This window comes from Bombyx mandarina, chromosome 22 (assembly GCF_030267445.1).
Source record: "Bombyx mandarina strain Sakado chromosome 22, ASM3026744v2".
NCBI lineage: Eukaryota > Metazoa > Arthropoda > Insecta > Lepidoptera > Bombycidae > Bombyx > Bombyx mandarina.
The window spans coordinates 13,188,584-13,216,200 of record NC_143228.1 but is presented as its reverse complement, the minus strand read 5'-3'; the positions used below and the strand labels follow the sequence as shown (position 1 = coordinate 13,216,200).

The 27,617-nt window shown below is 38.4% G+C and overlaps 1 protein-coding gene across 2 annotated transcripts; it reads right to left on the bottom strand.

The window, feature by feature from the left end:
* Positions 1–13,330: 13,330 nt before the first annotated feature.
* On the bottom strand, positions 13,331–23,957 carry LOC114245915 (uncharacterized). 2 transcript variants are annotated; one of them, XM_028178229.2, is made up of 6 exons: positions 23,609–23,957; positions 22,603–23,352; positions 18,208–21,792; positions 16,696–17,373; positions 15,678–15,896; positions 13,331–13,728 (listed from the first exon to the last, which is right to left on the bottom strand). In XM_028178229.2, exons 1-6 carry the CDS (start codon positions 23,661–23,663, stop codon positions 13,637–13,639), a joined length of 5,379 nt encoding a protein of 1,792 aa, XP_028034030.2. In that variant the 5' UTR covers positions 23,664–23,957; the 3' UTR covers positions 13,331–13,636. The 2 variants fall into 2 exon arrangements, with proteins under 2 accessions (XP_028034030.2, XP_028034031.2); XM_028178230.2 differs by having other exon boundaries at positions 13,331–13,742; positions 23,609–23,950.
* Positions 23,958–27,617: the final 3,660 nt, after the last annotated feature.

Here is a 27,617-nt window from a genome sequence, read left to right as displayed (position 1 = left end):
ATACTTACATACACATAATACATCAACAGTATGGAAATAATAAATGATGATGCAAACAAACAGCATTAAGCAGTAGTAAGTAGTGTTCCTTCACCGTTCTTTTAAAACAGTTTAAAGTTTGAGCACGTCTCACTGCATCCGGCAGAGCATTCCACAATCGAACCGCCTGGACGGTGAATGAATTATCAAAAAATAGTGATGAATGCGCCGACATTTAGGATTATTTACTAGTAGTGCTATCTAGTAAATAAGGATTATTTACTAGATAGCACTACGTGGGAATGATGCGCTCGCTCCTGGCCTTTTCATTTTTCATTATTATTATTTATTTTTTAATTGTATTTTTTGACTTGTTTTTTCCTTTATTGTAAATATTTTTATTTATTTAAAAAAAGAAAATATTTGAGAGAAAAAAAAGCCCGCTGAGTTTGTTTGGTTGTTTGACACTAGTAGAGCTTGTGGATTCGACAGTTTGTCTTCGTATAACAGTTGATTCCAAGCTGCAGTGGGGTCCTCACATATGCAAGTTAGCGAGTAGACTTAGTTCTGCAGCGTTTGCGGTAAAAAAAAAACTAACGTATACTGATGAAGATACGGCACGTCTAGTTTATTTTAGTTATTTTCATAGTGTTATGTCCTATGGCATTTTGCTTTGGGGCAATGCTGCCGATGTCGAAACAATTTTCATCCTGCAGAAGAGGGCTATTCGTGCTATTTATAATATGCACCCGAGGGAATCTTTGAGGGACAAGTTTAAGGAAATCTAAATTCTAACTTTAGCGTCCCAATACATTTTTGAAAACTTATTGTACGTGCGTAAAAACATTGAAGAATTCTCCAGAGTCTGCGTTTTGCACAATGCGAACACTAGGAACAAACATAGGCTTGCGTTGCCGGCAGCTCCAATTCAGAAAATAAGCAACTCTTTTAGGGGGCTGGGTGTACAACTTTTCAACAAGATCCCACTAAACATTCAATTACTACCTGTTCATAGAATTAAGAAAAGTGTCAAGGAACGTTTGTGCAACAAGGCATATTATAAAGTTAATAGGATAAGATAAGAACTAATTTGTATTTTACTGACTTATTCAGAATAATGATAATAATAATGTTGTATATTAATGATAATATCACTATAAAATAATAAATTTTGTTTTCGTTATTATTAATAAACGTAATAATTAAAAAATAAATTACTTCGATAAATTACTATGAAGAAGCTTTCAAGCGGTTCAAAGAAAAGCTTAGTTAAAAAAAAAAATTTTCGCGATAAATGTATGAGAAGATCATCAGGTAATTCTACATCAACATGGTCAGGAACGACAGGCTCTCTGCTCGTGGTGGTGGTACCGTCATTTACTATAGAAGAGCCCTGCATTGCGTCCCGCTCGATCCTCCCGCGCTCGCTAATATCGAAGCATCAGTGTGCCGAATCTCACTGACGGGACACGCGCCGATCGTTATCGCGTCCGTTTATCTTCCACCGGATAAGATCGTTCTAAGCAGTGATATCGAGGCGCTGCTCGGCATGGGGAGCTCTGTCATTCTGGCGGGCGACCTAAATTGTAAACACATCAGGTGGAACTCACACACCACAACCCCGAATGGCAGGCGGCTTGACGCGTTAGTCGATGATCTCGCCTTCGATATCGTTGCTCCGCTAACACCGACTCACTACCCGCTAAATATCGCGCATCGCCCGGATATACTCGACATAGCGTTATTAAAAAACGTAACTCTGAGCTTACACTCGATCGAAGTAGTTTCAGAGTTAGATTCAGACCACCGTCCCGTCGTTATGAAGCTCGGTCGCGCTCCCGACTCCGTTCCCGTCACGAGGACTGTGGTGGATTGGCACACGCTGGGCATCAGCCTGGCTGAATCTGATCCACCATCGCTCCCGTTTAACCCGGACTCTATCCCGTCTCCTCAGGATACCGCTGAAGCCATAGACATCTTAACGTCACACATCACCTCAACATTAGATAGATCATCGAAACAAGTTGTAGCGGAGGACTTCCTTCACCGCTTCAAATTGTCCGATGATATTAGGGAACTCCTTAGAGCTAAGAACGCCTCGATACGCGCCTACGACAGGTATCCTACCGCGGAAAATCGAATTCGAATGCGTGCCCTACAACGCGACGTAAAGACTCGCATCGCCGAAGTCCGAGATGCCAGATGGTCTGATTTCTTAGAAGGACTCGCGCCCTCCCAAAGGTCTTACTACCGCTTAGCTCGTACTCTCAAATCGGATACGGTAGTAACTATGCCCCCCCTCGTAGGCCCCTCAGGCCGACTCGCGGCGTTTGATGATGACGAAAAAGCAGAGTTGCTGGCCGATACATTGCAAACCCAGTGCACGCCCAGCACTCAATCCGTGGACCCTGTTCATGTAGAATTAGTAGACAGTGAGGTAGAACGCAGAGTCTCCTTGCCACCCTCGGATGCGTTACCACCCGTCACCCCGATGGAAGTTAAAGACTTGATCAAAGAACTACGTCCTCGCAAGGCTCCCGGTTCCGACGGTATATCCAACCGCGTTATTAAACTTCTACCCGTCCAACTCATCGTGATGTTGGCATCTATTTTCAATGCCGCTATGGCGAACTGTATCTTTCCCGCGGTGTGGAAAGAAGCGGACGTTATCGGCATACATAAACCCGGTAAACCAAAAAAATCCGACGAGCTACCGCCCGATTAGCCTCCTCATGTCTCTAGGCAAACTGTATGAGCGTCTGCTCTACAAACGCCTCAGAGACTTCGTCTCATCCAAGGGCATTCTCATCGATGAACAATTCGGATTCCGTACAAATCACTCATGCGTTCAACAGGTGCACCGCCTCACGGAGCACATTCTTGTGGGGCTTAATCGACCAAAACCGTTATACACGGGAGCTCTCTTCTTCGACGTCGCAAAAGCGTTCGACAAAGTCTGGCACAACGGTTTGATTTTCAAACTATTCAACATGGGTGTGCCGGATAGTCTCGTGCTCATCATACGGGACTTCTTGTCGAACCGCTCTTTTCGATATCGAGTCGAGGGAACCCGCTCCTCCCCACGACCTCTCACAGCTGGAGTCCCGCAAGGCTCTGTCCTCTCACCCCTCCTATTTAGCTTATTCGTTAACGATATTCCCCGGTCGCCGCCGACCCATTTAGCTTTATTCGCCGACGACACGACTGTTTACTATTCCAGTAGAAACAAGTCCCTAATCGCGAAGAAGCTTCAGAGCGCAGCCCTAGCCCTAGGACAGTGGTTCCGAAAATGGCGCATAGACATCAACCCAGCGAAAAGTACTGCGGTGCTGTTTCAGAGGGGAAGCTCCACACGGATTTCCTCCCGTATTAGAAGGAGGAATCTCACACCCCCGATTACTCTCTTTAGTCAATCCATACCCTGGGCCAGGAAGGTCAAGTACCTGGGCGTTACCCTGGATGCATCGATGACATTCCGCCCGCATATAAAATCAGTCCGTGACCGTGCCGCGTTTATTCTCGGTAGACTCTACCCCATGATCTGTAAGCGGAGTAAAATGTCCCTTCGGAACAAGGTGACACTTTACAAAACTTGCATAAGGCCCGTCATGACTTACGCGAGTGTGGTGTTCGCTCACGCGGCCCGCACACACATAGACACCCTTCAATCTCTACAATCCCGCTTTTGCAGGTTAGCCGTCGGAGCTCCGTGGTTCGTGAGGAACGTTGACCTACACGACGACCTGGGCCTCGAATCTATACAGAAATACATGAAGTCAGCGTCGGAACGGTACTTCGATAAGGCTATGCGTCATGATAATCACCTTATCGTAGCCGCCGCTGACTACTCCCCGAATCCTGATCACGCAGGAGCCAGTCACCGTCGACGCCCTAGACACGTCCTTACGGATCCATCAGATCCAATAACCTTTGCATTAGATGCCTTCAGCTCTAATACTAGGGGCAGGCTTAGGGACCCCGGTAACCGTACTCGTCGAACTCGACAAAGAGGTCGACGTGCAACCTAACCCATGCATCAGCCCGCTGAGTTTCTCGCCGGATCTTCTCAGCGGGTCGCGATTCCGATCCGGTAGTAGATTCATTCGCGAAACAATTGCTCTTGAGTTGTTAGGTCTCCTTCGGAGGCGCTCGGGCAGTTGTTAGCAAATCCCACCCCTCTTGGCTGAGCCTTTGCTCGCCCACCTGTCCTGGTGAAACTGGAAAGGCCTCCGGGCCACCAGTAATCGTTCAATCATAAAAAAAAAAAAAAATTCTACATCATTTACCGATATGAAATCGGTATTAAAGTAAACAATGAAACATTAATACTTGTAAGTAAATTCACAGACAATCAAATTTTACATTTTTTTAAATAATTCCTATGTTCTAATCATGTAATGCGTCTTACAGTGTCAATGATATTTTTTCTTTGTTGCTAAAAAAAAACTTTAATTTTGTTATAGTTCATATACAGAGAGTGTAATACTTAAATAGTGACGTCATTGTTTAAAAATGTGTGGTTATTATGTTCACCGATTTCTGAATTATAAGCTTTAGTTATTAACATTTATCATCTCCTGCTTTTGGTACAAAAAATGTTGGTTTGTTCGTTCTCTGTGCGTTTGCATGTTTTTTTTTTTTTTTTTTGGTCAGGAGGAAATCGCCGGATTTCCGCCCTTTTCTGGGGATACTGGGCGGGGTATGTCAGAGTCGAACTGACTAAAACCTACTGTCGCTCAACAACCAACGTCCAAACCTCGCATGAGACAGAACTCATGACAAGGCAAAGGGGGGAAAGTGAAGCGTTTAGTGCGGAGCACATCTCTCCCATCACCCTCCCCCTCGGGACGTCGGACTGGCGGTCGTCGGCGCCACGACCACCAGCCCTCTCGGTCGGCAGACTGTCCGAAGCCCGCCTAGATGGCGCCGGTTAGAGTGGGTTACCCTACGGAATACCCCGCTGGGCCAGAACCAGGGTGGGTCGAGGATAGCCGGCCTTCCATCACCCGGATGCTCTTGCGTAAAACGCGTGCAGAGCAGCTTGCACGTCGTCTTCTTAGGCCCCCTCGCCGGTCCCCAGACCGACATGTGAGGGGACCCGAAACACTTAGAGGGCCAGGGCTTGGGCGAGATCCGCCTCCCTGGCCCCCGCTCGACGGCGGCGGGATTGTGCGTCTCTCACGCGCCCCGCCGCCTCCTTCTGCGAGATGGTGCACTCGCAGAAGTCGAGCATCGCCTTCCACGACTCGTCGTCGCCGAGCATCGATGCCACAACACTCGGCAACGACAAGTCGGTTCCTATTTTTGCGACGAGGACACGGCGCCACCCCTCCCATGCGGGGCAGGCGACGAGCGTATGCTCTGCCGTGTCCAAGTCGCAACCACAATGGTGGCACTCTGCCGTCGGCTCGGCTGTGATCCGGTGCAGGAACTCACCGAAACAACCATGCCCAGTGAGCACTTGCGTGAGCCGGAAAGTGAGGCGTCCTCTGTCACGATTCACCCAATCCACAAGGACCGGGCGAATCGCCTCGACGGTCCTACGACCAGCCGAAGGATCAGCCAGCCGTCTGGACCATGACTCCAGCACGGACCGCCGAGATTGGCCCCTCCGCGCTCTGACCACACTGGGGCTGGGACGCGCCACGCCCCGGGCACGAAGGTCAGCCCGCCACTTATAGTCAGCGGCGAGCGCCTCCGCTTCCAGAACCCAGGGCGGCGTCCCAGCCAGTACACACGCCGCCTCAAAGGAGATGGTGCGATAACCACGGATGACCCTGACCGCGATGGTGCGTTGCGGCCGTTGCAGCAGTGTGCGTTTGCATGATATGCGTTTTTTCTGAAACTTAGTTTTGTAGCTCAGATAAGGTTTCTGGTATCTTTGGAGTACGTGAATATCTTATTGTACCATTTGCCACTTACACTAAGTAATATTAACCAAGTTCAATAATTTTTTTTTAATAAAAATTTAATTGATTAATAATTAAAGTACATATTATCACTGACAAATCTTGTCAAAATGTATATTTATTTTGAAAAGAGGACAACCTTTGAGTTTCTATTCCCATCTTCTCAATGGCGAAACGGCATTGTGGATAGGTATTAAAACAAAAACTATCTGCTGTCGTTTATATGGGACCTGTGAGCGAGAACCTACTATTACTATTTTACTTTTTTATGAATGTAGTTTGTTATTTGTGGCGGTAGCCATGATAGACGGAAAGAGACGTGCTGGGCGAAGAAAAAAGTCATGGCTCCGGAATATCGGGGAGTGGACCTACCTGTATTACTACCTACTAGGCAATACCTTGCCTCCGTCGCACAGCTGTTCCGGCTGGCTGCTGACAGAAATGAATACAGAAAGCTAACGGCCAACCTTCAGAATTGAAGAGGCACTGCAACAAGAAGAAGAAGAAGCCATCATAGAAAACAAGATATTTGACAGATGCCTGAATCTTGCTTACGACATTTTCAAGATAAGCTTGCATTTATACAAGTTCCGAACAACAACATACCGTACCGTCGGTCTACCCGCTCAGTGGAAGATCTTTCCTTTTTTCCACAATACCCACAACTGGATATACAACGGAGAGAAGATCTACCGCTAAATTATTTACTAGATTTACAACATTAGCGGGAAATTCCAACTCAAAAAAAAACAAGTCAATCATCACCCTATTTTACCTATATAAACACTTATAATGTTTTGTTAGTATACAATATATTATATAAACGAAATATATAATAATATATAATATTATAAAAACTGAGAAAAGGAAGCCAGGCACTAGGAGAAAGCAATTATCGTATATTCCGAAAATATTATTTTTAAGTTAAACCATAAATCGGCGCGCGAGTTGTTATCGACTGACATCTAGTAACATCCAGTGCGTATTCGGGAATACCGATTTCGCTCGATAACTCCCGAGTGCGAATTAGATACGCCAATGTTGCACGCTACAGATGTAAGAAAAAATACACAAATGAGAATTATATTACGAATCATTTCAAATAGTTACCCTACCATTAGGTGATTCCAAAGACGGAGCGATCCCGAGTAGATCCAAGTTTTTTTGAGCCATTGATGTGCATCGTAATCTCTCGGACGGATCAACATTATAAGTCATTAAGCAATGACGTCGCTATTCACCGCAATTCAGCGGATCTTTAAGAGTACTTGAATAGAATCGCTTAGAACGAAATATTTTCTCTCAAATAACATAGATTGAAAAACATTGTCCCGCTATTATCATGAGAATATTTTGAAATAAAATGATGCTATGAATAGATACGGCTACCTTAATTGTACAAGTAAGATTTAACCGGTAAACCTTGAGACGAGAATTTAAGTATCTAATTTCACAGGAATAGTGACAAACCTTTCTTCACCTTATAACTGTATTGTGATCTATGTGTTAAGTGCGACTTTTTTAACGTTCTCGATAGCGTAAAGTTAACTCAAATTTGTATGCAGAGCGCTCCGGAGCGGCAAACGTAGGTAAACGTTCCAACTCCATACAAATTTGAGTTCACTTTTACGCTATCGAGGACATTAAAAAACTCGCATTAAGCACACAGACAGGACAATTCAGATTAACACAAGTAAAATTAACTTTAAAATATAGCATTTTATACAAAATATAGCAATTACTGTTATTTTTGTTGCACGAACTTAAAGAGTGTTCACCTTGAGAAATGTACACTATCAGTAAACTACACTATTGGCGAATCGTGTATCGGGCGAAAGTAGTGGGTAGATGGGAATGCAGTTATTTTAAATGTAAAATGTTTAAATGTAAAAAAAATAATGTAAATGTTAACAATTTATTACGCCTGTATCGATGTCCGTCCCTACTTACCTCTACTTTACTTATAATGTCAAAGCGTATGTTTATGCCATGCCAAGAATAACAAAATCATAAAGCATATTAAGCCGTTTTTAATATCGTAACATGTTTAACATTATTTCCCGAATTTCGGTAGTCTTAGAAATAAGTAGCAGCCTATTGTTATGATTAAGGAAACCTCGCCGGTCTGCCAAGGTACTCTGGTTAACAAATACAATAGTAATTGTGCCTAAATTATCTCTAATTTTCATCTACAATGAACCTCTACCATATATTCTGAATTTAATGTACTAAGAAAGATTCGTATAACTTAATAAACCCATACTTTTCTCCTCAGGTTTGAGACAGCATAAAAAAGCTGACTATAGTTTTATGCAGTCAGCAATGTACTGCAAAATAATCTTACACCGAAATACATACAACATAGTTCTTTATTACTCAATAATTTCATATTTGCTTTTTCTGTGAATAATAATACGCTTACGTAATATAATAAAGTTGAAATATGTACAATCATGGATTCGACATTAAATTAATATCGTCATATTGTGAACGTGTTTGTGCGGTTAAGCTTAAATGAGAATCTTTATTTATTTGCATAAACCCACTTATATATGTATGTCAATGTGCATATAATAGTGAAACTAACAGAATTAAATGCGGACTATATAGGGTTGATTATAAATCACATTACCTATACTGAAATTGGCAGGAATATTTTTCCTAATGAATGTGATGAGTGCATAAAAAATGTTCACGAACGGCTTCCGCTGTAAAGGAATATCATCGTGTAATAAAAATCAAAACCCGCTTAAATTATAATTTTCGTAATTACTAGTGAGGGATGTCTTGTGAGCCAGCTCTGGTAGGTACCACTACCCTGTCTATCTCTGCCGGGAAGCAGTAATGCGTTTCGGTTTGAAGGGTGTGTCAGCCGTTGTACTGGAAAAGCTGAGACTTAGAATCTATAGATGTCTGAAGATGAGCAGCGGCATTGACCTGGTTGATGTCTACGGGCTTTAGTAACCACTTAACACCATGTTTACCGTGAGCTCGTCCATCCGTCTAAGCAATAAATAATAATAACAATAAAGTGCGAAGAGGCATTCCGGCTGTGGCTAACTACGTCGCAAGGTGATGTTATGAGCTCTGAATACCACACCGCAAGAACCGGGAGCTCATTCACCTATCTATGCAAAATAATTTAAATATAAATTTCAAAAATTTATTTTACCCTTAAAACAAGATCAGGGTGTACTAACTACCCTTGTTCAAACACGTAGCCGACTGTGTCGCCGCCGGCTTATTAGGACCGCTCTCAAATTTTATAGGGAAAGTAAAAACTTAAGAATCTTGTTACACTCTCATCTCCGTTATCAAAAATACAGCTACTAGACAAAGAAAACGTTATCGTTTCAGTCTCAGTGACAAGTAAAATGATATCAGATGAAAATATTACGATCTAAAACCGATAACTCGGATTAACTTTGACTGTACGGGTTTTTGTTTAACTTTAAAATAGAAGTTTTAAAATCATCTTAATAAAATAGCTTAACTTAAAACAGGAATTGTATTTTATTTTTTATGGCGTACACGGGTCAACAACGTCACCCTTAAAACATTGAGTCTAAATCTCATGAATGTATTACTGTATACACTGCGGTCTCATAAGGCGTATTAAGGCCAGTAATTACGCAAATTATATTCTTATACGTTTAAATTTTTTCACACTATGTTAGCTTTTCGTCATGAAAGTAATTCGTGAATATATAAGTATAAGTATTGTTACGCCCTGGGATTCGGAATAAATAAATAAATATACCGAAGTACAAATTAACACTATATTAGCACTTAGAACACTTCACAAACACTTTAAAATTTTCAATTCACTTCTTCCGCTTCGCTTCCGGTGATCCGTTCGCTGTTTCGCTTCGAATTATTCCGATTACTAACTAAGTAACTGCGTGCGATTTCTGCAGCGCTTTTATAGCCGATACCACATCCCTAGAATTACCGAGAATATTCCACACAAGTCGATTATTGTGTTTCCGCTATCTGAAAATAGATGGCGTTGTACTTCTCGAGCGTTCTAGATGCTACTAGATCCTTCAATATTCATTCGACTATTAGGCGATAGATCGTGTTACTCTTACCGGCGTAACTATATGTCAATTACGTATTTCATTAGAAAGATTGAGACTTGTCTCCGTGCAGGACTGGAAGACCGGCGTTTTTAGGCCACGGTGATTTCAAACTGTAATTACAAATAAGCAAGTTTTTAAATATGTATGTAATATATATGTGCATATTTACCCAGTTCGGAATCTGGAAATTACATTTTAAAACCACACTTTACACTCGTTGCTATTAACCGCTAAATCGAGGGCGTTTTTCATACACTTTTCACATAGTTTTGTAACGTCACAGGATAGACTAAATCATCCCTAAAAATACAATTTAAAGTAATATTTACTAACGCTTAATAATGCAACGTCGATTGCCGTTTCAAATTGGATTCTCTGTTTCAATTTGTACGCGCGAATATCGATGAAGTACGTACATATTTAAGTATCGTACAAAATCGACAATTTTCTAATTTTAAATAAGTTTGCAGTATCGCAATGTTAACAAGAGCTATTATTGTGAAATAACATACATTTTTTGGAAACATAATGTGTTTCTTTAATTGGCTCATGTTTGGGAAAACATCCTCTGTACCCTGTGTCTAGTTAAATGCTGTTGAAACATTGTTGATTAAATAAATAAATAACAGAAATAAATAAATAAGTGTCATTTTACATACGTAATAAAACATTATTTTTTTACAAAAAGAAAACTGACTTTTACAGAACGAAATGAGGTATCATCAATCTATTCCTAGACAATTAAAGATGAATTATTATGGAAAACTCAAAAACCACGCGTCACATCTTGATAAACTACAATAGGACCACATGATTTCAAATAAAAATCATTCAAATCAGTTGACCCAGTGAAAAAAAACAAATACAATCGAATTAATAACCTCTATTTTGAAATTAGCTAAGAAGCTTATTGCTAAATTGAGGTAACAACTAGAAATAAGTATTAATGACTGATGGATTCAGAGAGAGAGAGAGTATGCTCTATTAAGCACAAAATAAACTAAAATGCAAAGCATTAAATACAAAAAAGTACAAAGGGCGGTCTTATCGCTAAGAAATCTCTTCTAGACATCCATCGCATTGATTGTATTTTTAACATTGATCCTCGATTCGCATTGCAAATAATAACGTAGATAAATAATTTTCTCATTAAATGCTTCATAATAGATTCATATCTCAAGCGAGAATGATTGAGAAGTTTTCCAATTAATGTTGTGTTTGTACAACTTCCAACTAAATCAGCAGAAAACAAATTATTTATCCAATGTCGAAATTCGAAAACGAAATAAGAAGTGAGCTACGTCATTTATTTTGGTTTATTTGTAATATTACGGAAATTACCTTTGATACACCCTGAAATCACAGCAAAAATCCTCTCTTTTTTTGGGTCAGGGGAAATTTGCCGGACTTCCGTCTACGAGTTGGCTACCATAGACGGAGCATGTTGGCGTTGACCGACCGACTAAAACCCATGTCGATATTGAGCGACAGGGGTTTTAGTCGGTTCAGATGAGGCAGAACTCATACAAGGCAGGCCGGAGGCAAGGCGACGCGTTTCGCGCCGAGTGCATGTCTGTCCGCGGCCTTGACTGCGATTGAAGCCAAGCCGACCGGCCGGCACGACTGCCTTGCCTTTCAGTCGGCATGCTGTCAGAAGCCCACTTACGCCGACAACTCATTCCTTAGGGTACAGCAGTAAAACCACCTTGGTGGAAGTGCAGTCATTCGACACCCGGTTGCTCTTTCGCATGTTACACGTCATCTTCTTCTTCTTCAGTCTCCTTCGACAGTCCCGAAACAAACATACACAGAAGACCCGAAACACTGAAGGTGCCAGATTTGGGTGAGATCCGATATGCGTTAAACTTAAATATATGTTTAACCTTCTTCCGCCTTCCTAGCAGTTTATCAATTCCTTCCTTTTTTTTATTGCTTAGAAGGGTGGACGAGCTCACAGCCCACCTGGTGTTAAGTGGTTACTGGAGCCCATAGACATCTACAACGTAAATGCGCGGCCCACCTTGAGATATTAGTTCTAAGGTCTCAGTATAGTTACATCCTTAAAATGTGGTTGATTTGGATTTGAAGAATATCTAGTACTACTGTACAACGTGCACTTAACAGCTATTGTAAGGATTAAACATTTTTCAAACATTTGACGACAGTGGACGCGGTATGTAGGCAGATTTCACTATTTTATAAATAGGTATCTACAATTTCTGAATTTGCAGTTTTAGAATAAATATGTTTTTAAATTCAAAATATTCAATAAATCACTGAAGGATTACACAGCACAAAAACATTACATGAAAAACATTAATCCATGGCAATTACTGTTGTTTTTAAAGTCACAGCTGTTGGACCTAATGGCCGCTGTTTTGTTATATTACTTCGTTTATCAAACGGGTGCACGAGACCACGAGCATCTGTGAATGAGTTTTATAAATTCAATTTTGACTAGTGGATCTAATGATAGAACTAATGATATGATTTATCAAATTGCAACATTGTATTGTGATCAATAACTGAGTCGTAGAACGAACATTTTTATTTATACCAGACCTCTCGTCCAATAACTATGTAATTGTAAAGCATTATGGTCGTATGAACATAGCTGCACGATTTAAGACTTACTTACAGACAAAAATACGATTCTAGGGATGGATCTGATTCACGATATGATTAATAGTAATCTTGATTGTCCAGATCTCGTAGCTAACTACTACAGGTATTAACCTGCCCCAGAAATCAGACCGTAGTCTATCCGTTGTGGAGTATATCGGATGCCTTACCTTACGCCTTTTTTTTTTTCTACCTAAGCTGATGCCTTGAGAGGCTTCGGAACCTTAACTAGTAGGTGAGCTCACGGGGCTCAAACCTAACGAAGTTGCTAACACGAACCCTAGCAAGAGCCGTGCTTCGCAGAATCTACCACCGTATCAGTAACGCGACCCACTGAGAAGATCCGGCGAGAAACTCAGTGGGCTGTGTCTGAGGGTTAAACCTTACGCCTTACCTTACCTGCCCTTATATGCTTTACCTTGCCTTACCTTACCTAACACGGACGCTTCCAACAGAATCAAAAGAAACCGTAAAAAATCCTCCTACTTTCCAGATACTTTTAACGTTCAGGGTATCATTTCTTTGTGTGATTGTGTGTCGGACGAGAGTGTGGGGGAATCGTTTAGTGGGTGGACCTTTCCTAACTTCAGCCCTGGCCTTTACCATCTAGGACTGTGACTGTTACTATCTTCGACCACCCAGTCCCTCGTAACCCATTCGTCCCCTACTGAACCAGATCAGTAGAAAGTTCTAGTAGTAATTATCAATAATGTGGAAGCCGTAAATAAAAAAGAAAGGTTTCTATATAAGGTATATTTATATTTGATAGCATTTAATAAATCTGCTTACAATATTTTCGTAAAAGTAACATCGTGCGAATAAAAAAACTTAAAAATCCGAACCTCAAACTGGTGTTGTGTAGAAAATACTTTATTGTACACCAAAATGCGGCACACAACTCAGTTCGACGTACACTTGGCGTTCTTATCACTTTAATAGATCTGTTTCGGACCAATATACACCGGAAACAAAATTAAATGAAACCTTCTTAATTCTTACTTAATTTGAAAAAAAAAGTACATTAGTTATTATTTAATTATTAAGTTAATTTGGAGGCAAAACGACAACGGGCTCTTCAACAATCCGACCGTCGGGATGGAATATTTTTGTTTTCTGAACAATTATCGGTTGGGTATCTGAAACAATTGAACTGTACGATAATTACGATACATCAATATCGCCTTTAGCAATTTTCTTTTATCAATAATAATTCACATAGATATGTAGGCTAGACAAAGAAGATGATGAAGTTATATTTTTACTGGCAGTGGGACCTGTTGTGAGTCCGCACAGGTAGGTACCACCACCCAGCCTATTTCTGCCGTGAAGCAGTAATGCGTTTCGGTTTGAAGGGGGGCAGCCGTTGTAACTATACTTGAGACCTTAGAACTTATATCTCAAAGTGGGTGGCGCATTTACGTTGTAGATGTCTATGGGCTCCAGTAACCACTTAGCACCAGGTGGGCTGTGAGCTCATCCACCCATTTAAGCAATAAAAAAATATAAAAAAACTTTGTTATTGTAGTAATATCGTATGAGGCAAGGACGAACTCAGAGCTGATCTGATGTTAAGTGGCCACCGAACGTATAAGCGGCAGCTGAATCCATCAATTGAATTGAAATGATGCTTGTTCTGATATTCAAATCAAAACAAACGAACGGCAAAAATAAGCACGATTATGGTGTGATTATTAACACTAATTATCCGTAGTGCATGTGCTAGGTAGATTACACTACCTAGAAAACATAATGGTGTTTATATGCCAAAATCGAACCATAGCAACTGGCAAGACCAAAATTATAATAGACTTCACACAACTTTAGCAGTAGGCAGCGGCTTGGCTCTGCTCCTGGCATTGCTGAAGTCCATGGGCGACGGTAACCAATTACCATCAGGTGGGCCGTACGCGCGTCTGCCTACAAAGGCAATAAAAAAAAAGAAAGGCCGTTCTATATTTTTGGCTCCGGAAAATTGTCATTTTTGTATAGCTTTGGCGGATGAATTAACTCATGGGCCACCTGGGGTTAAAAGGTTATCGGAGCCCGTAGACATAAACCAAAGTCTCACTCTTATAGCTCAATGGCTATGGAATGCATTACTGCTTTGCGGCAGAAATAGGCAGGGTTGTGGTAGGTACCTACCAATATGGCTTACAAGACGCTCTACTACCGATAAAAATAACGTAAAACACAAAGCTAATTTTGGTAACACGTGTTTCAAACATTACATCTAAAGAGGCTTCATCAAAAATGTACAGAAAAAAACATTTTGGGTGAATATGGGTGAGACGAGTTGGCTCTAGAGTGACATTCGGTGGCTACCTAATACATCGTAAAAGGCGGGACACCTCGTAAAATTTTATGGTTCTCCCTCAATCTTGACACCTTCTCAATGTTATTACGCTACGATTTCCATGTAATAGCAAAAATACGTTTTATGCAATATATTTTATTTATATGACATCGTTTAAGTAATCTTTGGGAAGAGGCCATTTTAATTAAATTTGCATTTTATAGGAGAGATGTTGAAGCACTTGTTGTATGTTGTATTGTTGATAAAAATTAAGATGATGAAAATTTTATAAAATTAATTCTTTAAACAAAATAGGTAACAGACAAAAACAAGGCGCAAAATATGAAAAAGAAAGACAACAAATACATTACAAATAAAATAAGATGACTTTATCGTGTGAGAGTTTGCAGCGACTTGTAAGGCTAATGTACGTAATGCTAATATGTACATAACTAATGTATGTAACATTAGACGTAGAAGTACGTAAGGTTTTTAAAGTTGACAGCGGCTTGACTCTGCCCCTGGCATTGAATTGCATTGCATTAGCAACGATAACCACTCACTATTAGGTGAGACTTAAGCTCGTCTGCCTAAAAGGTTCAAAAAGGTAAAATAAAAAGGTTATTTTTTCAGCGAGAATACTCGTTACAGCCTGCGCCCAGTGAAGTATCAATCTAATGAAATTATTATTAAGAAAGGTGACATTTGGAATGAAACAGTTAATTTACCGGCGTAAAGCGATAAAATAATTGAAACCGCGAATCTACTGAGTTATCCGTTATGTATATTTACCTCCTTGTTTTTTCCAAGTCTTTTCAACATACTGCTGAACTATAGTGCCATTCGGATAAATGATCGTCTGTGTTTCCTTTTCAACAACAGGCTGATCATGAGCTTGAAACAAATACACAACATCGTACGTAATGTTCCCGTTTTTTATCTTCTGCCAGAAGTCAGCATCGACTTTGAACATAACGGTGTTATTGTCAGCAGGATTCCCGACTGCATCATCTGAATCATATATGAGATTTTCTTAAATATTATAAACAAACTTATGTGGAATACTTAAGTACAATTGTATAATACTAAAGATTTTTTAGATATTTTTGGTTTGCAAGAAGCAATTTGAAGCTGAAACGATATTTCAGTACTACTACTAATTCAGTTACAATACTAACTCTGAACTAATAGAAAATAATGTTTAATTTGATTTAAATATTACATGATACATATTTTGTTAACTAAACGTAACTGAAAATGGAGTCAAATGTCGAACGCTCGCAATAACTCCCTTCTGACAAAAGTTTTTGTCAGAAGTTGCAAATTGGATGAAACGAAAAGCGACACCCAACAAAGACAAAAATTTCAGTACATCTGTAAGATCTATTTGGATACGGAGTCCCAGCCTTCTCGACGTACTCTTACCAATAGTTCTAGTTTTTATAATACCCTTCCATTATTTATCTACCTAACTTCCGCCTTAATTCCTACTTTGATTCACAGAATAATCATTCATGTCATTTTGAGCTACAGAACAGCCGCTATAGCTATACAATTAACACTCCGACCGGATTATTCGAAGTGGGCTATGATAGTCACATTGTAACGTTTACGTACTCCAGTTTGACCATGAATAAACTAAAAAAACAAAAATATTAATAATTAGAATATTATTACAGTAACATAATATTATTAACTATTTGTAGTCTACTTTTTCAGTCCACTAAAATTGTGTGTAAAGTAATGTTTACAATTAATACCCACTCCATTACATTGTCTGTTTTACCATCAAAATAAAAACGCTTCATACCGTTCATAGTGAAAATATCCGCAAGTGTATCCGGTTTCGTATTTGAAGTAATCATTTGATCTTCTTCTTCGCCTTTTATACCGAATTGCATTACAGTGGGATTCACAATGCTCTCCCTTATATCTGGATCAACTTTATCCTGAGTATCATCCTCCGACGTCAAAACGGAAGGTGTACTATTATTTCCGTTTGCGTTATTCTCGTAAAAAATATTAAAGGTTTCATCACTGCCAATGAATGGATTGGGTATTTCTTCGTTGTCGATAACTTTAGCTTCCTGAGAGAATACGTCTACTTCTTCCTCAAGACTCTCTGTACTAACAGTAGTCATACTGTCCATATTAAATAAAATAGCCACATCATCAAAATTCATTTGATCGTCCTCTAAATTTATGGGCTCATTAGCAATGTTATTATTTTCTGACAATGGAATCATTGAATCAATGTATTTAATTTCATTCAATATATTTTCAGTGCTATCAGAAAGAATAATATTCAATTGATCTTCAGAATTATCAGTTTTACTAGACAAAAGATCAAGAATATCATCGTTTCTGGCATCTACAGTAAGAGTTTCAGTACTTTCAGTTTGTCGATTATCTTCAACTGTGGAATGATTGTGTAATGAACTAATTGTTGGCGCTGCATAACTTTCAACAACAGTCGGCTTTGAAGTATCTAAAACGAAAATTTAGGAATAAAGTATTTTCATTGATTAACTATGTATATAAATACTTTTAAATACGAAAGATTGTTTGTTTGTCATCATGAAAATTTGCTTTCCATACAAAAAATCTTGTAGGATAGGAATATTAAAATTTATTAACGCAAACGATAACAGTAGGCAGCAGGTTGGCTTTGCCCCTGGCATTGCTAACGTCCATGGGTAACGGTAACCGCTCACCATCAGATGGGCCGTATTCTTTTCTACCTTATTTTAATGCCTTCATATCATTGCCTACAAGGGCAATCAAAAAAGAAGCCATGTGTAAAAGCAAGATCGATAAAACTAATAATATTTTTAAATTAAATTTACGTTTACTATAATAATTTAATTCCATAAGGACCAATATTTTGATCATTTTGCGTACTGCATTAAAAAAGGTATATCGTACAATACGGATCAAATGTGAAAATTTCTCATTTTTTTAAATTTCGGTTTGAGAGTATAATATGATATTCTATACCTAAAATACATTTACAATCGAGTTTTGTTTTATTATGACTGACTCTGTATGACTGTTTGAGTATCATAACACTGTCAACATAATAATAAAAAATACAGTTAAAATGGAGTTTTATCATATTATTACTGACTTTATATGAATATCAACACACAGTTGCGTTCAAAACGTGCTATTTATGAAAAGTAATATATTTCATAAATATCTGACAAATCTGAAATTCCGAAAAGGAACTTTACATGTATACATATGAACATAAATATAAGATGAAAATCATTTTTTTTAACAATGCCTTCTTGATATCTAAAAGAACTCATTGTATACTCACCATTTTTCTTGTTGTGCAATGGACTGAGAACTTGTAAACCATTATTAAAAAGATTAATTAAGTTGTTCAATGGACTTAACAGTGAACTCACTGTGGTGCTCTGTACGTTTTCCCTTTCTTTATCTTCGTCACTTGTGAGCGGAGATACCACATTACTATTTGTAGCACCATCTTCACTTTGTTCCCTAAACCAATTAGCCTCATTAACGAAAAAATCTTTTTTTTCTATAACTTCAACAGGTTTTTCATTTTCTACATCTTTCGCTTCTTTTATTTCTGGAACTGTACTAAATGTAAATGTAGTTTCTTCGGGGAAAATTTTTGTTTTATTGTTTGAAAAGTGATCTTCTTCAGTGATATTACTGCTTCTAAGCGGCTCAGAGTTTAAGTACCAGGGTTCTGGTGTTAAGTGGTCGTTGTTTGGAATAAGTGGTTCATTCAGCGGTTCATCGAAAGTAGCTTTTTCTAAGGACTTCTCCATAGGAGAACTAGGTTGATTAAATATATTATCATTCAAAACGGAATCTATAATTTCGCGACCTACTGAACTATGATGATGATGATGCTTTACAACTGGTCGACCCGTGTCACTTGGTGTATCAGTTGTGGTTGTCTCATTTTGTAAATTAACCGTTTTTGCTTGAGATTTATATTTATCGAAAGATATGTTTTGTCTTAAAAATTCACTTGGATTATAATCCTCTGGATTTGAATTGTGTTCACTATTGTTCTTAGTAACATAATTCGTGGACAATGCACTAGTTTCGATAGATTTCTCTGTTGCAGCAATGGGAATAATAGATTCATCAAAAATATATTTCGGTTTGTCGTGTTCATTGTCTTGTGCCGAAATCCGCATATTAGGCATTACCTCCTTATTACTAAACAAGCTTACATGAGGAGCTTTCTGTGGGAAATTATCAACTGCAGATGGATCTCCTTGTACTAACGGCTTATTGTATGGTACTGATTTCATATTAAATGCAGTATTTGGAGCCGTATCTTCTAGACGAACGCCCCGTGAAATTTCTGTTTCAATAGTTGATATTACTTGGGGCTGCTCTCTATGTCTTGGAATTGTATCTAAAGTAGCAGAATTTACACCCATATTTTCTTGTACTAAAGGCCTATTATCTGGCACTGATTTTATATTAAATGCAGTATTGGAAGCCTCATCTTGTAACTCATGGCGTAGCAAGTTTTTTGTGTCGGCAATTGATGACGTCGCCCGAGGCTGATTTTTATGACTTAGATCCGAATCTAGAGCAGAAAAACTTGGAATTGCCTCTTCTTGTACCAAAGGCTTATTGTATGGTACTGATTTCGTATTAAATGCAGTATTGGGAGCCGTATCTTCTAGACGATCGCCCCGGGAAATTTCTGTTTGAATAGTTGATATTACTTGGGACTGCTCTTTGTGACTTGGAATCGTATCCACCGCAGCAGGATTCAGAACCACAGTTTCTTGTATTAAATGCCTACTATCTGGTACTGATTTTATATTAAATGCAGTATTGGGAGCCTCATCTTGTAACTCATGACGTAGCAAGTTTTTTGTGTCGGCAATTGATGACGTGACCCGAGGCTGATTTCTATGACTTGGATCCGAATCTAGAGCAGAAAAACTTGAAATTGCCTCTTCTTGTACCAACGGCTTATTATATGGTACTGATTTCGTATTAAATGCATTATTTGGAGCCGTATCTTCTAGACGAACGCCCCGTGAAATTTCTGTTTCAATAGTTGGTATTATTTGAGGCTGCTCTTTGTGTCTTGGAATAATATCTACAACAGCAGGATTCAGAACCACAGTTTCTTGTACTAAAGGTCTATTGTCTAGTACTGATTTTATATTAAATGCAGTATTGGGAGCCTCATCTTGTAACTCATGATGTAGCAAGTTTTTTGTGTCGGCAATTGATGACGTCACCCGAGGCTGATTTCTATGACTTGGATCCGAATCTAGAGCAGAAAAACTTGGAATTGCCTCTTCTTGTACCAACGGCCTATTGTATGGTACTGATTTCGTATTAAATGCAGTATTTGGAGCCGTATCTTCTAGACGAACGCCCCGTGAAATTTCTGTTTCAATCGTTGGTATTATTTGAGACTGCTCTTTGTGTCTTGGAATGATATCTACAGCAGCAGGATTCAGAACCACAGTTTCTTGTACTAAAGGTCTATTATCTGGTACTGATTTTATATTAAATGCAGTATTGGGAGCCTCATCTTGTAACTCATGACGTAGCAAGTTTTTTGTGTCGGCAATTGATGACGTCACCCGAGGCTGTTTTCTATGACTTGGATCCGAATCTAGAGCAGAAAAACTTGAAATTGCCTCATCTTGTACCAACGGCTTATTGTATGGTATTGATTTCATATTAAATGCAGTATTTGGAGCCGTATCTTCTAGACGAACGCCTCGTGAAATTTCTGTTTCAATAGTTGGTATTATTTGAGGCTGCTCTTTGTGTCTTGGAATAATATCTACAGCAGCAGGATTCAGAACCACAGTTTCTTGTACTAAGGGTCTATTGTCTGGTACTGATTTTATATTAAATGCAGTATTGGGAACCTTATCTTGTAACTCATGGCGTAGCAAGTTTTTTGTGTCGGCAATTGATGACGTTACCCGAGGCTGATTTCTATGACTTGGATCCGAATCTAGAGCAGAAAAACTTGGAATTGCCTCTTCTTGTACCAAAGGCTTATTGTATGGTACTGATTTCGTATTAAATGCAGTATTGGGAGCCGTATCTTCTAGACGATCGCCCTGGGAAATTTCTGTTTGAATAGTTGATATTACTTGGGGCTGCTCTTTGTGACTTGGAATCGTATCCACCGCAGCAGGATTCAGAACCACAGTTTCTTGTACTAAAGGTCTATTGTCTGGTACTGATTTTATATTAAATGTAGTATTAGAACCTGTATCTTGAAAATTTTGACGTTGCAAAATCTTTGTATCAGTACTTAATGACGTTACCCGAGGGTGGTCTACATTTTGTCCCGAGGGTCTATATCTTGGATTCAAATCTAGAGTGGCAAAATTCGAAATCCCTTGTTCTTGCACCAAAGGCTTATTATCTGGTACTGATTTCGTATAAGCAGTATTAAGCGCAGTATTGGGAACAGTGTCTTGTAAATCATCACGTAGCAAAAATTTTGTATTTGATGACTTCACCCGAGGTTGGCTTCTGTAACTTAAAATTGATTCTAGAACAGCAGGATTTGGAACCGCATTTTCTTGTAATAAAGGTTTATTGTATGGTACTGATTTCGCGTTAAGTACAGTATTGGCAACGGTGTCTTGCACATCATTATGCAGAAAAATATCTGTGTCAGTAGTTGATGATATCACTTGAGGCTGGTTTATCACTCGAGGCTTGAAAGTTGGATGTGATTGGCCTTCATTTGTCTTTCCCAGGATGTCTTTCGCATTTACCAAAACATTGTTCTTATTTTCATGTGGTCTCAAGTTCCCTACCAGTTCTACATTTCCTCTAGGGTTATCTATCATAAACGTTTTATAGTTTGTATCCAAATTAGTATTTGTTCCAGTCGCCAATATATTCCGCATTTCTGAGACTATAATAACGAAAAACTTTATTAGTTTAAAAAATTATATGCACACAACTATCCAAAATTATCTATGTTATTCGAAACGAAGTTAATACTCATAAATATATGAAAAAAAATATAAAGCTCCGTCTGTAATGCTTACAATAAATAAAAGCAAAAACGAAGATAGTCAGAATATAAAATTAATAGAAAAATCATCAAACTTATTGAATTGAAGAGAAACGATTGCATACCAATAACCGCTTATTAACCTTACATCTGATTTAAGAGGAACTTGAAGTTAATCATATTCTGTCTAACTATTAATTTAATAAAAACAAAATGGGATTGATTTGATACCTGAATTCTTCGACCTATCCAACCTACTTATACTCCCCTCAATTTTCTACCTAACTGCATAGTTTCTAAAGCCCTATGTTCTGATAGTAAAACATGTGAAACTATTACGAAATAACTTCAGAACTTTAGATGATCCAGCGCTATCTTTTATTTATCACGAAATCACCTGTTAGATTCAATTAACTTCAAGTTCTTACTTATATATCTATTGCAGCGGCGAAAGTACAAAGTAGTCGAAAATTTTATATATATATATATATATATATATATATGTAGGTACATAAAATAAATAAAAGATAGCGCCCGATCATCTAAAGATCTGAAGTTATTTTCTATTCACGTCTTTTGCACTCAGGAAGAGATATTTATATCTGATCTGTCAATAAGTGTTGATATCCGATTAAAAAAAAATTCGCGGATAGATTTGGTCTAAATTTAATTTTAATATAACATGCTTTAAAACGAAGCTATACTTACGTCTATTATCTCCAGGTATATATCCAGAATTCATCTGTGAGTTTGTTGCTAGATTTCTGTTTACAATTCGAGGTAGGTGTTCCATTGGGGATTGATATTTATTTTGTGTGAACTCAATAGTGCTCCTGGCTATTTCTTTAGGATTTACTGAAGGTTCATTACTTAGATATTGGGTTTTATTGTCATAAGCCCCGCGCATGTTTTGTACCCACGGTCGCTGTATTTCTGCATTAGGAACATTCATGTAATTTGATCTAAATTGTGACGCTTGAAGCCGAGGTAGGGGTTGTTGGTTATAGTAATTGGGAAGGACCGATCTAGGGTATTGCCCCTGTGGATTTCCATTTTGTGAAACTGAAGTTAAAGGTTCCCGAATCGGTTGAAAATAAGTCTGCTCATTAACGGGATTTTGTCTGACTGGGGGTACATTGATTTGTTGGAATTGCCTCAATCCATTTTGTCCGTTGTTTTGATAATAATTCTGATCATTTCTCGTACCAGTAACTCTATATCCTGTTGGAGTTTCAAACGCTTTCGGCAATGCGGCAAGTGGTGGTGCACGGAATTCTTCATTGGGAGAATTTATTCTACGTTGCGCCATTTCTTGATAATAAGGTTTTTGATATACAGGGGCATGAAAATTTTGAGGTGGTGCAAAATTTGGATTTTCCCTCGCTTGAAGGTTTGATGGCCAATTGATAGCAGGGTATGCTCTTTGTCTCACATTTTCCTCATTATAAGGAATAGATACTGAAAGGCGTGGCAATTTAATTTTTTTAATTAATTTAATATCAAACTATAAGTGTACTGTTATAGAATTAAGTTATCATTACTTTTAATAAGGCTATGGGCGTTAAAATAGTAATTAAAATGGCAGACCGTTACTTCTAATAAAATAAATTAAATGAACAAATCGTACATGTTACACATTACGCAGGTTTTTTTAAGTTAAACAAATTTCTCACTTTTTAATACGTAACTAGTTGTATTTATAACAAAAACTTACCAACAATTTTAGAGCTAAATACCACAAGGAATATTAAATTCACTTTGTATTCCATAGTTTTGGCTACATCGGCGATATTTCACACAGCACTGTTAATTCCCGAGCCCAGGGCTCTTGTTAAAGCAGTATATTCCAAAGTAAATAAAGCCCGCTGAAAAGCTGTTCACACAATGACACGACCTTATTGTTTTGTATTATAACTTTTGTGGCGTTTTTGATTTGTTCACATGTTACATTTTTAAATACGTCACAAATGAATTTGGGCCTCTTCTTTTAGATTTAGTCAAACATAAAAGAAAAAAAAAATACGTAGAACGCGGTACGACATAGTTAATTGACAGTATTATTCTATTGTTTTTCAACTTGTTTACGCAAGACAAAGATTTATGTGTTTGTTTCACTTTTAATACACTTTGTACTCATGTTATAGGTGTTTGGTATTGTTTCTGTAACGTCATAAATTTGTAAAAAAATTTTTTAGGTTTCACAGTCATTTTCTTGTTTGGATTGTAAGAACACAGATTCTTTTTATATAGCCTAAAACATTAATTAGTGCAGTGCGCATTATTATATACATGCACCAGTTTTATACAGGAACCCAGTCCGCTTTGCTGGCCGACTTAAGATTCTTTGCTATCAAACGACACACCCGCCAGGCAAATCTGGAAATTTCCTTTTTTTTGTATTGAAATTTGGTGGAGCCGCTTCGGATTCCATGGAAAAAATATTAATCATCGACTTTTATATTATTATCGTTTCAAAAATATGATGCTGATTCTAAATTGTTTCTATATACCTTTACATCATAAAATTGGCCATTTAACTATAGTTTCATACTGATTTTAGAAGATTACGGCCGAAAACAAACAATGAACTAGCATATCAACTATTTTGTTAAATAAAACTGTTATAATAATGCTTCCATCTTCATGAATATTAAATGATGTGTGCTTACTCATAATATTTAAATACATTTTAATCATATATAAACAGTAATGTAATATAATAACGTTGTGACACAATTTCATTGTTCAAATATAATTAATTAAATTAATTGAATAGCTGAGAGTTTTGCAAATGTATAAAAATGGGGGTAAGATATTATTCATATACATAGTTATTCTACAAACAAATTTGTGGATTTTGTTCCTGGATAACTAGTATCCTGATAAAAATTAAAAGCTTAAGAAAAAAGAAGAATTAAAGCCTTTTTTGTAAAATGATTTTGTAGTTTAAATCTAAAATATACAAAAAACAAACCTTCGTTTTGGTGATTGAACAAACGGGGGCTGAACAAGCGTACGTCCCGGCCCCTGTAGGTGGCGGCTTCCCCCCAGACCTGAGGGGGTCGAGGCCGCGCGACGCGCTACCTGCACTCTAGCGCGATGCCGAGGAGTAAGAGAGCAACCGGTTGGCGGTGAATCGCGTCCCGACCCGGCAAGCTGGTTCTGGTCCAGCGGGGTATTCCGGGACACCAGTGTCACCGTCTGGGCGGCCTGACGGGCTGCCGTACCGAAACGGCCGACTTTTCAGAGCCTTCGAAGGCTCCGTCGGCCGGGTGTCCTTGGGGTGAGCTGCGCCGTCTGGTTGTCGTGTTAACCGCGGTAACCCCCTTACCTCATCCGGATTCTGACCTCGGAGGGGATCGAACGCTTGGGCGAGGAGTGTAGGAGAGTCGTTTAGTGGGTAGGGCCCTGAGAACATCCTCGGGCCCCCGGTCTCGCAGTCGCTGACCAACCCTACATACTCCGCGCGCCCCCTAGGCGCCGGTAACTCGCAGGAGGTTCGGCCAACGGTCCGAAAAAAAATATTGTGATTGAATATAGGAAATTACGGAACTTCCGTAACCTGCAAAAACTCTTCGGAATTTCAAGGTCTCAAGTACAAAGTGCTTCTGTGCATAGAAACGATGCATTCCAGTTTGAATTCCTACGCTTAATTAAATTAATTCTAAAGTATATTCTTATTTTTAAACTCGTATTGCCCGACGTGAATCCTCAATTTTTTCCAAAAAGTCCATTGAGTGGGGATAATTTAATACATTGCATCCCATTTCCATTAATTTCATGTTAATTAATTTAATTTTGATTCCGTTCCTTTTTACTTCTTCCACAACAGCCATGTCTTCCATCTTTCGTGGAAATATATGGCGTGTAAGTTTACGACGAAGAGAAGATCTTCCACCGAGCGAGTGATATTGATTGATAGACCGACAGTCCAAATGTTGTTGTTCGGAACTTGTATAATAATATATGCAAGCTTATCTTGAAAATGTCGTAAGCGAGATTCAGGCGTCTGTCAAATATCTTGCGTTGTATGATGGCTACCGCCACATCACTCCCCTCCGAGACTGGAGGTCGTGTCATTAAGCTAGCGTTGTCCGTGCTGAGATTAGCTTGCAAGTGCCAGTGCTGCTCGAAGTCTACGACGCTCGAAGTCTGCTACGCCATGCTTATCGGTCATGCTTATTTCTGCCGCAAAGTAATCAATTAAATTTGAAAATTGGAACAGTCATTACGTAATACAATTTATTATTATTATTAAAGCCTCATGTCTCAAAGAACCGGAACGACAAATTACCAGGTAGATCCGTTACAAAAGTGCCTAACTACAACAGCTAAAATACATATTTCTATAAAAACTCTATATAGCTAAAATACATATTAGTGCCTAACTACAACAGCTAAAATACATATTTCTACAAAAACTCTAAAGGGATATTTAAAATCAGATGTCGCATTAAAACATTATTATTAACAGATTTTGGGCTATAAGGTATACGAATACATTATGTACGTTCTATAAATTTATTATATTAAATGGCATGTAACATTCTAACCGTTGTTTTATCTCAACTACCGTATTCCTCCATCTCTGGTTATATAACGATCCTTTGAGTGAAGTTAACGGTATACCTAAAGTTCTTCTTTTAACCATACCCATTTATTGGTGGCCTAAGGGGTTATCACTGTAATTAAAACTCTAGTAAAGGTATTGTCATTTCAATTATCTATAAATTAATACGTGAACCATAAACTTTGTACCATTTTGTACGAAAATTTGCCACTGTAGCACCATCTGCCGGGCTGATTTGTAGATCTAAACCATTCTCGAATCCACCTGAAGGTACACAGAAAATTTCTTTAAAATCGGTCCAGCCCTTTTTTAGGAGGAGTTCAGTGACAAACACACGCACAGAAGAAATATATATAATCATATAAAGATAGAGAAGTATAGCATGTTTTTTTTTTTAAATTATGTATTAACATTCAAATCAAATCAAATCAAATCAAAAAAGTTTTATTCAACATAAATGAAAGTACATACTTGTTGAACGTCAAAAGAACTACCGCCAATTCACAAGAATTAGCCTCCGTCCTGAGAAGAATTGGCAAAAAACTCAGCGGGCATGTCTTTTTTTTTTTTTTAATATTAGTTTTTTTTTATATTAGATTTTTTTTAAATATTCATTTTTACAATAAGTAATTATAACATAACAATTTTACAATATTGAAATGCCCGGAGCGAGCAACTCATTCCCACTTTGTGCAATCTTCTAGATAATCATTGACTTTATAGTAAGCTTTATTGCACAGATGTTCTTTAATAGCTTTCTTAAACTTATGTATATGTAGGTTCTGAACATCAAAAGTTGTACAGGCGCACAGACAAACACCCGAATGAATTTCGTATCTTATGTAACCTACTCATCGGCACAACAAGCTTGTGTTTGTTCCTAGTATTTCTATTATGTATGTCCGACATTTTAGGAAACTCCTTAATATGTTTACGAACATACATCAAATTTTCAAACATATACTGGGATGGCATAGTGAGAACTTTCATTTCTTTAAATTTTTCCCTCAGGGATTCCCTTGAGTTCATGTTATAAATAGCACGTATAGCTCTTTTCTGCAGAATAAATATCATTTCTACATCGGCCGCATTGCCCCATAGCAAAATGCCATAGGACATGACACTGGAAGTAACTAAAGTAAACTAAACGAGC

What these genes read in the sequence shown, in the direction of transcription:
- LOC114245915 (XM_028178229.2), bottom strand. Translation starts at nt 23,663, where the DNA reads ATGGAATACAAAGTGAATTTAATATTCCTTGTGGTATTTAGCTCTAAA. An exon ending in ATTGCACAACAAGAAAAATG is followed by an intron (nt 17,374 to 18,207) that starts GTGAGTATACAA and finishes TTTTCGTTTTAG; the next exon opens with ATACTTCAAAGCCGACTGTT. An exon ending in GGATATTTTCACTATGAACG is followed by an intron (nt 15,897 to 16,695) that starts GTATGAAGCGTT and finishes TATATGATTCAG; the next exon opens with ATGATGCAGTCGGGAATCCT.